Source organism: Glycine max, chromosome 10, assembly GCF_000004515.6.
Source record: "Glycine max cultivar Williams 82 chromosome 10, Glycine_max_v4.0, whole genome shotgun sequence".
NCBI classification, from domain to species: Eukaryota; Viridiplantae; Streptophyta; class Magnoliopsida; order Fabales; family Fabaceae; genus Glycine; species Glycine max.
This window is the reverse complement of record NC_038246.2, coordinates 6,751,251-6,764,419: the sequence shown is the minus strand read 5'-3', so window position 1 is coordinate 6,764,419 and position 13,169 is coordinate 6,751,251. Positions and strand designations below refer to the sequence as shown.

The following is a 13,169-nucleotide window of genomic DNA, read 5'->3' as shown; positions in this document are numbered from 1 at the left end:
AGAGTGTACAAAATTTAAAAAAAAAAGTCATATTTGAGAGATACACTTGAGTGTGGTGAGATTCTATTTTCTTTATAACTATTATTATTTTTATTTTGAACATGTCAGGTGGTGGTGAATATCAATTGGATGGGGCACAAAGATTCTTGTTGGATGCTCTCAATGCTCAAATGCAAAGATTATTGAGAGAGAACAACAAGGAGTTGTATGAAAGAATTGAGCGATTAGAGAATCGTGAACGTCATGAGGACGAAAGGAGAGGTGGAAATGGTGGTGGTCCAAGGCCAAAATGAATTGAAGGAGTCAAGCTCAACATTCCTCCCTTTAAAGGCAAAAGTAATCCGGAGGCATATTTGGAGTGGGAGCTCAAGATAGAGCATATCTTCTCATGTAACACCTATGAGGAGGCCCAAAAACTAAAGCTAGCAGCCGCAGAATTCTCAGATTATGCTCTTGTGTGGTGGAACAAATTGCAAAGGGAGAGAGCTAGAAATGAGGAGCCTTTGGTGGAAACTTGGGTTGAGATGAAAAGGATCATGAGGAAGCGGTATGTGCCGACAAGCTATACTAGGGACTTAAAATTCAAACTTCAAAAGTTGTCCCAAGGTAGCAAAGGCGTTGAGGAATACTATAAAGAAATGGAGGTGCTCATGATTCAAGCCAAGATAGAAGAGGATGAAGAGGTAACTATGGCTAGATTTCTTAATGGTTTAAATAGTGATATCCGTGATGTTGTTGAGCTGCAAGAATTTGTTGAAATGGAGGATTTGCTTCACAAAACAATCCGGGTAGAGCAACAATTGAAGAGGAAAGGTGTGGCCAAAAGGAGTTTCACTAATTATGGTTCTTCTAGTTGAAAGAACAAGAGTAAAGGGGCTGCCACCTCTAATGTAGCACCTATACCATCAAAAACTCCTCCAAAATTCCAAGAACAATCCTAAAAAAAGAGTTGGGATGTGAAGTGCTTTCGGTGCCAAGGCTTGGGACATTATGCACATGAGTGCCCTAACAAGAAAGCCATGATTCTTAGAGATGGAGAGTACATTAGTGAGTCCGAAGTTGAAAAGGGAAAAGAGAGTGAGGATGATGAGGAGGAAGTGGAGAAAACACCGGAGGGAGAATTGTTGATGATTAGACGGTTACTTGGCCATTAATTGAAGTCTATGGAGAAAAGTTAAAGACAAAACATTTTCCACACTAGATGTTTGATCAATGGCAAAGTTTGCATGGTGATCATTGATGGAGGGAGTTGTACCAATGTGGCAAGTGCAAGACTTGTGTCTAAATTGAATTTAGTCACAAAACCACATCCTAGGCCATATAAGCTTCAATGGCTTAGTGAGGATGGAGAGGTGCAAGTAAGGAAGCTAGTGGAGTTTGATATTTCCATTGGAAAGTACAATGATAAGGTGCTTTGTGATGTTGTTCCTATGGAGGCCATCCACTTACTCTTGGGGAGACCATGGCAATTTGATAAGAGGGATAATCATGATGGTTTCACCAACAAGATCTCTTTCATGTATCAAGGCAAAAAGATAGTGCTCAAATCATTGAGTCCACAAGAAGTGTGTGAGGATAAAAAAATGAGAGAGAAAATTCTTCAAGAAAATAGAGAAAAAGAAAAAGAGAGCTAAACACTTGAGAGTTCAAAAAGTGAGGACAAAAAGAGGGAAACACAAGAGAGGAAAAAGATGAGTGAAACACTTGAAGTGAGGGACAATTTTCTAGCTACAAAGGGAGAGGTCAAATGGTTGTTTCATTCAAAACAACCCTTATACTTGTTAATTTGCAAAAATTATGTTTTGACAACTAACACTTTTGATAACTTTGAATTGCCTTCTAGTGTGAAAACTCTTTTGCAGGAATTTGAAGAGGTGTTTCCATCAAGTGTTCCAAGTAGGTTGCCACCATTGAGGGGAATTAAGCATCAAATTGATCTCATGTCGTGAGCTTCTTTGTCTAATAGGCCAACTTATAGGAGCAACCCTTAAGAGACCAAGGAGATCCAAAGACAAGTGGAAGAACTCATTGGTAAGGGATGGGTAAGAGATAGCATGAGTCCATGTGTTGTACCGGTAATTTTGATTCCAAAAAAAGATGGTTCTTGGAGGATGTGCTCCGATTGTAGAGCTTTAAACAATATTACCATTAAATATAAGTATCCAATACCTAGACTTAATAATGATTTGCTTGATGAATTGCATGGTGCTTGTTTCTTTTCCAAAATTGATTTGAAAAGTGGTTACAATCGAATCAGGATTAAAGAAGGAGATGAATGGAAAACTGCTTTCAAAACTATATGGATTATATGAATGGTTGGTTATGCCTTTCGGTTTGACTAATGCACCAAGCACTTTTATGAGATTAATGAACCATGTTTTGAGAGAATTCATTGGTAAATTTATGGTGGTGTACTTTGATGATATCCTTGTTTATAGCACAACCCTTGATTTGCATGTTGCACATTTAAAATCGGTGTTGTGTGTGTTTAGGAAGGAACAATTGTATGCTAACCTTGAAAAATGCATCTTTTGCAAAGACCATGTTGTGTTTCTTGGTTTTGTAGTGAGTTCCAAAGGGGTTCAAGTTGATGAAGAAAAGGTCAAGGCTATCCAAGAGTAGCCTACACCTAAAAGTGTGACCGAGGTGAGAAGTTTTCATGGCCTAGCAAGTTTTTATAGGCGATTTGTGAAGGATTTTAGTACTTTGGCAGCACCTTTGAATGAGGTAATTAAAAAAAATGTTGTTTTCAAATGAGAAGAGAAACAAGAAGAAGCTTTCAATGCTCTTAAGCAAAAGTTAACCAATGTCTCCATACTTGCTTTGCCAAATTTTTCAAAATCTTTTGAAATTGAATGTGATGCTTCAAATGTTGGGATTGAGGCTATATTGTTACAAGAAGGTCATCCAATTGCTTATTTTAGTGAGAAATTAAGTGGACCTAACTTTAACTATTCTACTTGTGATAAAGAGTTGTATGTCTTAGTGAGAGCGTTGAAAACATGGCAACACTATCTTTATCCCAAGGAGTTTGTGATCCATAGTGACCATAAGTCCCTAAAATACTTAAAGGGACAAGGCAAGCTAAACAAAAGACATGCAAAATGGATGGAATTTCTTGAGCAATTTCCTTATGTTATTAAACATAAAAAGGGAAAAGGAAATATTGTTGCGGATGCCTTGTCAAGAAGACACTTTTTGCTTTCTATGCTTGAAACAAAAATGATTGGATTTGATTGCTTAAAAGAAATGTATGAAGGAGATGACACCTTTGGTGAAATCTTCAAAAATTGTGAAAAGTTTTCTAAAGATGGTTTTTATAGATATGAGGGCTATCTTTTCAAAGAAAATAAATTATGTGTGTCCAAGTGTTCTACTAGAAACTTGCTTGTGTGTGAAGCCCATGAATGTGGGTAGATGGGGCATTTTGGGGTCCAAAAGACCTTAGATACATTGAAAGAACATTTTTATTGGCCTAACATGAAGAAAGATGTGCAAAAATTTTGTGAGTGTTGTATTGTTTGCAAAAAGGCCAAGTCAACGGTAATGCCTCATAGTTTGTATACCTCTTTGCTAATTCCGGATTCTTCATGGATTGATTTATCAATGGACTTTGTTTTAGGGCTGCCTAGAACAATTAATGGTAAGGATTTAATATTTGTTGTTGATGATAGGTTTTCTAAAATGACTCATTTTATCCCTTGTAGGAAATTTGATGATGCTAATCATGTGGCGGATTTGTTCTTCAAAGAAGTGGTGAAACTCCATGGATTACCAAGAAGCATTATTAGTGACAGGGACTCCAAGTTCCAAAGCCATTTTTGGAGGACCGTATGAGGAAAGTTGGGTACTAAGTTACTATTTTCTACTACTTGTCACCCTCAAACGGATGGACAAACGAAGGTCGTGAATAGGACTTTGGGTACCTTGCTAAGGACCGTTTTGAAAATAGAATCTTAAAAATTGGGAAGTTTGCTTACCTCACATTGAATTTGCTTATAATAGGGTTGTGCATAACACCACTAGTTGTTTTCCTTTTGAGGTTATTTATGGTTGCAATCCACTAACTCCTCTTGATTTGTTGTCAATGCCTAATATTTTAGTTTTTAAGCATAAGGAAGGACAAGCCAAAGCGGACTATGTGAAAAAGCTCCATGAAAGAGTCAAGGCCCAAATTGAAAAAAGGAATGAGAGCTATGCTAGACAAGCAAACAAAGGCGCAAAAAGGTTATTTTCCAACCCGGAGATTGGGTTTGGGTTCACATGAGAAAGGAGAGGTTTCCAGAGCAAAGAAAATCCAAGCTTCAACCAAGAGGGGATGGTCCATTTCAAGTACTTGAAAGGATAAATGAATATGCATACAAGATTGAATTGTCCGGTGAGTATAATGTGAGTACTACATTTAATGTGTCTGACTTAACTCTTTTTTATGTAGATGGAGAAGCTGATTTGAGGACAAATCCTTTTGAAGAGGGAGAGAGTGATGAGGACATGGCAAGGACTAAGGGCAAAGAACCTCTAGAAAGACTTAGAGGACCTATGCCAAGGACTAGTACAAAGAAGGCCAAGGAAACTCTTCAATAAGTGTTAACCATGCTATTTGAATTTAGGCCCAAGTTACAAGTGGAGAAGTTTCGGATTGTCAATTGCACCATGTTCCAAGAAGAGTAGAGGGCGCCACCTTTGTTGAGTGGTTTTATTAGTATTTTGTTAGTTGAAATAAAGGCTCAAACTTGTGTTAAAGTGGTTGTCAATTCTCTTTGAATTTTCACCACCTATGGGCTTGTTTATTTTTAAAGAAATTAAGGTTTAATAAGGTGGAAACTCTAGACTTGCGGATGCCTCTTGGCTGACCAAGAGCTAAGCATTATGTTTTTGTGTCTTAATTCTAGTTTTAATTAGGTATAATGACACCATCAATTGTTATTTTTAGTGATCATTTCATCCTCTCACTTGTGTAACCAACTTGATGTCATTCTTATTTATGGGCTGCACATTTTCTAATAAAAAACAGACCTTGAATTGAGTTTTAATCACCTTTTAAAGTGTGAGAGTGAATCTCCTTAGTTACTTGAGTGATTCAAGAAATTGATTTATCAAGGAACATCACTTGTGTATGACATCCGAAGGAATGATTCTTCCAATCACCTTCTTCATTCTCCTTATCCATTCTATTTTCTGAATTTCATAAAAAAAAATAACCTTTGAAGATCCATCCTTAAACCTTGTGCAAATGGATTTACATTACATAAATGATCTATTAACTCAATTGGTTAAAGCATCGTGCTAATAACACAAAAATCACATATTCAATTTTTGCTTAGATCATTAATTTTAAATTAATTCGTAAAATATATTTTTGAAAAAAAAATTAAAAAAATCGTATGGATCATTTATGGATTCACTATCTGAAAGTCCAATAAGATTGCCCATCCTTATTTTTATGGAAGGACAAAACTAAAATTACACATAATGTAGTAAATGTACCAACAATTTGCATGGTGCTCAGAGAAAAACCCAGTGATGCAAGGACAGTCTAAATAAAAACATCAAAAAGCACCCACTTCGGCGCAGCATAGTTCCAAAGAAGTTTTAGTTTTTGCTATAGCTGGTTTAGTATTTACGTTCCCAGAAATAGTAATATGAAAATAATAAGTTTTAATGTTTGGTAGAAAAGAACACAAGTAATTTTCGGATATAATTCTTTTAAAATATTAATAAATAAATAATAATTTTTTCTACCTTTATAGGTGAAAAAAATTAAGTAATTGACAATAAACAATATTCCTAGAAATTTTAAATAATAACAAACATTTTATAACTTTTTGTAATAATCTCATTCTCATGAGAGTGATTTAACCTTTTTATAAAATACACCAAGAAAACTGAAAATACACCATTTCTCGTTTTCACCCTCCATTTCCCCAATCTTCCTTGCATAAAGGTAAAAATGTCTATATCTACATTATCTTCATTTTTTTCTACTCTTTTATTTATTCAAATAAGCAGAATTTTTTTCCATTTTAATTTCCACTCATCCAAACGGTACATCATATTCACTTCACTTTGTTTTCTTTCTCTCTCTAATATATTTATATCTTCATTTCTCTCTTGTTTCCACCCCCTATCTGTTTTCTCAGCCAATCAATGCATAAATGATGTTCCAAGTAGATTCATATTGAGAAAGGGTTATGAACTATCTTGAAACAATGTGCTAAAGTATTCAGGATGCCTATTAAAAAAAGAAACGGATAAAAACTCGAGGTGGTGCCAGAAAATTTTCACTTAGGGGGAATATAACCTTAAATCTACAATATTCTGATTGGTTAATCAACCAGTAGAGTAGGAGACTAACTAGCTTCTAGTCTTACAATTACCCCAAGAAAAGGGTCACCGGAATGGCCTGGCTAGAGCAAAATATGCATCTGGATTTATTGACATTAATAACTCTACAACGATAACTTTTTCAGGAAGGGACACCTTGAGACCTGGTTCAATGATACCTGCTTGAGAAAATCCAAGAGAAAAACACTGAGCAACTTTAATAGCGTTATGATAAAACAAAGTATTAAAAGTAATTAGATCCTACTTGGAGAAAGCTTTTTCCCTCCATATAGCTCCCTTGCTAAAGGATTAACAGACCAATGATTGACAGCCACACGACTCAAAGGTTGGAAACCAACTATCTTTCCCTCGCTAGAGAAAACCACCTGTTTTTTGAAAACAATTGCAAGGGCAAGAAAATCAATAAATGCAGTAATAAGAGTTGCCTGACAAAATTATAATATTCTGAAATTCTGGAGTACCTGGTAACTAGCAATGTCTTGTATGGACACTTTTGCATCTGCATCTATATTCTCTGAAGTAGAAAGAGTATCGACACCTTCACCTCTCAAGTAAGCCGGCAATTCTCCAATCCATACACCAATACCATCCTCCACCTTAATTTCACCTGACCAGCCAAAAGTGCCCTTTGCCTTGGCAATAGCTAACACACAATACTCTTCCAACTATCCATGTAAAAGATCCAAACAAGTTCTCAGAAAGAAGTATAAGGCGCTATAAACTACTAAACAAACAGTACAAATATGCCAGGAGGAACTCAAAAACAAAGCTACTACAAATGGCCTATAACCTTTGCACTGAAGTGTCAGTGTTACAACATAGGACAGCAAACAATAGGGCACAAGCCAGTGCCAAAATTCAGTCACCTTTTCAGTATTATAACTTAGAGATCAAACCATTTCCTAGACAAGCCTTTTTCCATAATGTGTCTTCATTGTCTCAAATATGGTATCTTTTGTATATAATAAGATAGATTTCTTGGGCAGCCCATTTTGAATGTGAGAACATTCAAGCCTATCCAACCACTTGCTAAGTTTTGACATTCAAGAATTAGGGTTCTAAAATTTTAACATTATATAATGCCTTTCCCTGTAGGAAATTCAATAAGGCACTTTTGAGTTGTGAATTTTTTGCTGGTGTATGGTGCATTTTGCAGGCGTGTAATTCCAGAAATTTTCATTCTGAAAGGGCAGTTGTTTGTCTGAGATGCAAAGGTAAGGCCTGGGTCTTCTGAACAAAAAAAAAAAATTCACACACGCAAAAACGAGGTGGAAGCCTTGGGCACTAGTTACCTCCCCTTTAATAAACTTAAATTTGTAGTGTCCTTTGTAAAGTATTCCCAGGTTTCTCCTGGTTTGTAATCTTTTCTTTCTAAATGAAATCTTCATTTATCTAAATAAGAAGGCATATTTGTGGCTATAAGACAGTAATGCTAATGTGGTGATCATAGTAGTTAATAGTCCCCAATAGCAGTTCTACTCCAGACTCTGGTGGAGTGTTTTTGTGTAGCAAGAGTTGTGGCCCCAAATAGCAGCTGCTATCCCAAAAATCATGGCCATTGCGGCTGCTATTGTTGACAGAAAAATTCCATCAATATCCCAGTTATTGTGGGACACTGGTCCTATTTATTTATTTTGGGGGGGTATATTTCATTCTTTATTTGAGAGATAAGGAAAGCCATACTCTGTTTCTGCTTCAAGTAGTTGAGAATGAGGTTGAGGAAAAGAAAGGCACTGTTATTGTATATTTCATTCTTTATTTGAGAGATAGGGAAAGACACACTCTGGAATTGATAACTATGATGGTGATAAGAAGTCTAAAATGCTAAACAAAAGGCACAAAGAGGTCTACAACAAATTACCATTTTGTTCAGATCTAAATAGTTGTGAGTTGTCAAAAACTTCAAATAATATGGACTATTTGGAAGTACAAATGAAAGGAAAGAAGCACAATAAGGAGGTAGTTTAATAGTAAACTCTGTATTTACTCATTCCTAAAAAGTGGACGCAAATTTTGCATGAACTACTTGTGAATATTCTCAACATAGCAATCAGTATAATTGCATAAAAGAATAAAAGAAAAAAGGATAGAGTGCAAACCTTTTGTGTATCAAAAAAGTCATTGATTGCAACATCGACTTCAGATGATGGTAGAGATCTATGTTCTACTGAGTGTTTCCTTTCCTTGCATAACCAAGGCAAACAAAATTGACCCAGAGCACTAATTGCTACAAGAAATATACCACTTGCAAGGGCAAGTGACAAAAATTTTGGAAAAGAATTCCCCTACAAAAATAATTAAAGAATAAAAAAAGTTAAATAATGTACTCTCCTCAACAGTCATATTAAAAAACCAATTAATACGAAGAAAATATAACTATTAACTAATGAAAAAATTCAATGAGAACTGTCCTTGTTTACTTATTTGTATGAGTACAAGAAAACTATATCTTTGGCGTTTATTTCAGCATCAGCATCGAAGTTTCTACACTGTTCCTCCTGTAAAGGAAATTTGGTCCTCCGCATTTTTGGTCCACAACAATGGATGCCACGAAATAAAGTTTTTCAGATTTAAAGAAAGAAAAAAAAGAGACATTAGATCACCTTTTTATTGGACACATTTGCAAACTTGGCAGCCACACCGCAGGATAATTGTTTATTAGGTAGGGAATAAGGATCCACATAGTATATATCTAGTGTTTCAGCCAACTGAACCTGCAATTTTGTTTGTTAAACTTACAACTGAATGACATCTATTGTATACATGATATTAATGACACAGTTATCACATAACTTCAGGTGACCCAAGTACAACCCTTCTATAGCATAGGTGTATATGCAATAAGTAAATCTAAATAAACAGAGCAATAACTAAGTAATGAACTAAAGACATCATATTCAAACTTACCAACGAATTGTTACAACTGGTTTTAGACAATAATAATTTAAAGAGAAAATTCAGATGAAGTTATACCTATGTTTTAGTGGTTTTTATGAGATATACTTTAAGGACTTGCTTTGACCCCATAGACCCATTCAGTCCAATTAATCACCAACAATTGTAGCCTACGGCCAACTCTGAGGTGGTTAAAGCAGACTGTCACTTGGATATCTAATAACTTGAAGTGAGAAAGAGGGAAGGCTACCCACAACTCAAACAAGAATATTGAGCCAAAGGTCTTGCTATCTTCTTTTTCTTCTCTTTTTAATAAAACTGAATACAAAAACAAAGCCCACTGCTAAGCTTACTAAAATAGTTGAGCCACAACTCCCAATAATTGAAAATAAAATTTAACATTAAAAATAAAAGGCCAGTGCAAAAGGAAAAGTCAAAATACCATTTGAGAGTGGGTCAAAAGAACTTCCCACCTATTCTCTGCAGACTTCTTCCAGCCTCCAATTTTGGAATCTCCCAATATCTTGGTGTCAATCTCTAACCGATATGCAGGTACATACTCACTTGCCCAAGCACTGAAATCAGAACCACCAATTTTCTCTAACTTTTCATAACATGATGACTTCCACCAATGATGCCCTGACTTAATTTTCACAGGCTTGAAGCCATCCTTCATTAAATTATAGTTATCCAATAGACTCCTAGCATTTTCAACTATCTCATCTTCAAATAATTTGGATAAGATAACTGCAGAATCTTTTGATTGCACACTTTCAGGCTTTCGAAACCAGCGAAAGAAACCACCTCTATTACCACCTTTGACTTTCTCAAGAAATTGTATTTGGGTGCTTTGAAGTGCAGAGATGCAAATCGCTTCTGCAAGCACTGAGATAAGATATTCATCAGCTGAGCTAAGAGCAAAAGATGCAGGAACCTGTTCATATGAAATGCATAAAAAGAACTCAATGCATCAGTATCAGGTCCACCTGCAGGACAGACATTATAATATGAAATTACAACTTACAATAGCAACAGAGATATCAAAACTCAAAAAAACTTCAAAAGAAATGAAAGGCAGCGAACCTCTCTCGGTGTTTCAAGATCAACCATCTTCCGTTCCTCTCCCGGTTGAAAGACAGTTAGGTCAAAGCTCCAAATCTGCTGCAAAACTACTTGCCTAAAGGTCATAGCAAGTACATTCTTAGACCCAGAGCCGGAAAATAGATCTTTAGGGAAAGAATTCCTGAGCTTAGCGGCTTTTTCTTTAACTTTCCTAGCAGGTAAGAACTGTCAAAACAACAAGCTTTGAAATTCAATCCTCATATTGCATTGCCACAATCTCCCACCAAAACATTTCAATAAACTAAATTACAAACACATCCCACAATTGCAGCCTAACACATACAAGCACCTCAAACATGTTCACAATTTCCTCGTCACAACATACACCATGTGTCATCCCTAATGCAATCGTAGCTCAATATACAAAATTATAGTCCCGTTCCGATAAACTTCTTCATAAACACTTATATTATATAAGAGAGAAATAATAAGGTAAAATGAGTTAAGTTTTTCTCATGAACTAACTTATGGAGTTAACTTTTATAAAAGCTGAAATGCATAAGTGCATGCTTGATTTGCATTTCCAAATGTTGAGGCATGCATTCCAATGCAAATCCAATGGATAAAAGTAAAATCCAACGGATAAAAGTAAAATCCAACGGATAAAAGCAAAACGAACACAAAAGCAAGGATTCCCAAATATGCTCTTCTAAGTTGATTTTAGCTTAGAAGAGAAATTCAATCCATTTTACCTTAGTTTTGTTTTTTTTTTCTTTATAAAGAAGTTTATCCAACAACGCGTAAGTAACAGAACCTTCAAGTACATTTATCACATTACGCCATGCTATCTCCTACGTGCACGATACAGAACGTGCAATGCAGAGAATTCCTTAAACAATAATCGAATAATAAAATTAAAAAGAATATACAGTGTGGCTTTGACAAATTCGTAACATTTTATGATTCTCCTTTTTCAATTTCACGAACCAGTCAAGAAGGGAGAGGGGAGAGGTCTCGAGTTCGAGTCCCCAAACTGAAATTTTTAACAAAGCTAACATTTGCCGATAAAAAAACACGAACCAGTCGAGTGGAGACAGTGGCGTGGTCGCATGAAGGAGCAGGGAACACGGTTTCGACGACCATGGCGTCCAAGCCGGCGTCGATGTGGTCGGTGGCGACTTCACCGCCGTCGGCGGCGGCGGCCGTCAGAGCTTGGTGGAAATCGACGGTTCCGACGAGAGTGAGCTGAGACAGGTCGGTGTCGTAGGTTCTGACGCATGGGAGGTTCTTGCCGTCGGAGTCGGCTATGGCTTGGAGCACTTCCTTCTCCGTCACCGGAATGCTCTTCGGAGAAGAACACGAGAGGGCAAAGATGGAATTTTTTGAGTTCGTGAAGCGCGGAGTAGGGTTGGAGAATTTGGTGTAGGAGAGAACAGGGGAAGACAGTGAGGAAGCGGCTATTGCCATTGTCATCGCCGTCGGTGACAATGGTTTCCTCACCACTCTCCGCTCTTATCATTCAACGTATAATAATGATATGGACTATTTGGGTTGGGCCATTTCTTCAAAACTGGATCCCCTTGGCCCAAACAAAATACTTGAAATTTGTTTTGTCGTTTCTGAACATTGTAGTGATATAATTATATAAAGTAACTTGAACGGATCAAGCAAGTTGAAATTCACCTAACATGAAACCTATCAATGCCAATGTTCCGTGGAGAGCAACAAACAAAAGTTCAGATACTACCTAATTGACACCAACGGGTAAAATCTCCCGGTGCTTCAGGACCCCATAATAACAAGAATAGACATGACAATGGGTGGAATAGGTACAGATATTATCTCCCCAATCTCTTATTCCGACTTCCCAACATATTTTCACACCTGTATCGACCTGTTTAAGTTTATTATCTCATCCCCATACTCGTCGTGTATCGGGTATCCCGACTCCATCCCATACACGATTCAAATTAGAAAAATACTTTTTCTGTAAAAAATATTAAAAATTTGATTTTAGAAAAAATAAATTGATTGTTAAACATATATTTTTAACTACTTATATATCAATAAATTTATTATAACGCGTGTGTCTACAAAAATAGTTAAGAAAATAATATTAAATTATGTAAAAAAATTAAAATAAAATTAATTAGTAATAAAAATTCTATGCCTTTTTGATTAAATTATGCAAAAATTCTAAAGATTTTAAGTGGCAGAGCGGGTTCGAGTTCGGGGTCAGGACGGGTCTAATAATTTCATACTCGTACCCGTACCCGTATCTGACTTTTGGTTATCAGGAAAACCCGAACCCGAACCCATATCCGGTCAACTCGGATATTACCGGTCATAGTCAGAACGGATTCAGGCGGATACCCATGGGTACAGGTTTTCTTGCCATGTCTAAACAAGAATGTGCTAAACTATTAGCGGAAGTGAAGACTATAGCTGTTAAGATGTGAGTTTTACTTGAATTAGTGATTAATCTTTGTTAAAGTAAATATTTTTTTTTAATAAGATTTATTTCATACCTAAAATTAAGATTCGAATCTTAAACCGCTTGATTTGATTTTGTGAATCATACTAATTTAAATAACGGTGAATCATAATATCTTACTAACTCAAATCGTGGTACTTGATTAATTTGGCTATTTTTTTATTATTAGTAGTAGACTAGTAGTAAAATAAGAGAGCCTCTACATAGAGTTGGGTCAAATGAAAGGAATAATTTTTCACAATGTGATCAGCTCACAAAATATAGTCTTTGTTGCAATGTCAATGTTACCTCTGCTATAAAAAATAATAAGCAGAAAAAAGAAGTGAGAAAATAAAGGAATGAGACCAGATGACAGAGAAATAAAGAAAATTCA

General features: G+C 36.0%; 1 protein-coding gene across 1 annotated transcript; it reads right to left on the bottom strand.

Annotated features, from left to right (window-relative positions):
• Window positions 1-6,265: 6,265 nt before the first annotated feature.
• Window positions 6,266-11,834, bottom strand: LOC100782020 (uncharacterized). Its single transcript, XM_003535373.5, has 8 exons — window positions 11,383-11,834; window positions 10,324-10,527; window positions 9,683-10,174; window positions 8,949-9,059; window positions 8,445-8,630; window positions 6,807-7,010; window positions 6,590-6,710; window positions 6,266-6,503 (listed from the first exon to the last, which is right to left on the bottom strand). Exons 1-8 carry the CDS (start codon window positions 11,773-11,775, stop codon window positions 6,391-6,393), a joined length of 1,824 nt encoding a protein of 607 aa, XP_003535421.1. The 5' UTR covers window positions 11,776-11,834; the 3' UTR covers window positions 6,266-6,390.
• Window positions 11,835-13,169: the final 1,335 nt, after the last annotated feature.

What these genes read in the sequence shown, in the direction of transcription:
- LOC100782020 (XM_003535373.5), bottom strand. Translation starts at nt 11,775, where the DNA reads ATGACAATGGCAATAGCCGCTTCCTCACTGTCTTCCCCTGTTCTCTCC. An exon ending in CCACTGTCTCCACTCGACTG is followed by an intron (nt 10,528 to 11,382) that starts GTTCGTGTTTTT and finishes TTGTTTTGACAG; the next exon opens with TTCTTACCTGCTAGGAAAGT. An exon ending in CAAATGTGTCCAATAAAAAG is followed by an intron (nt 8,631 to 8,948) that starts GTGATCTAATGT and finishes TTATTTTTGTAG; the next exon opens with GGGAATTCTTTTCCAAAATT.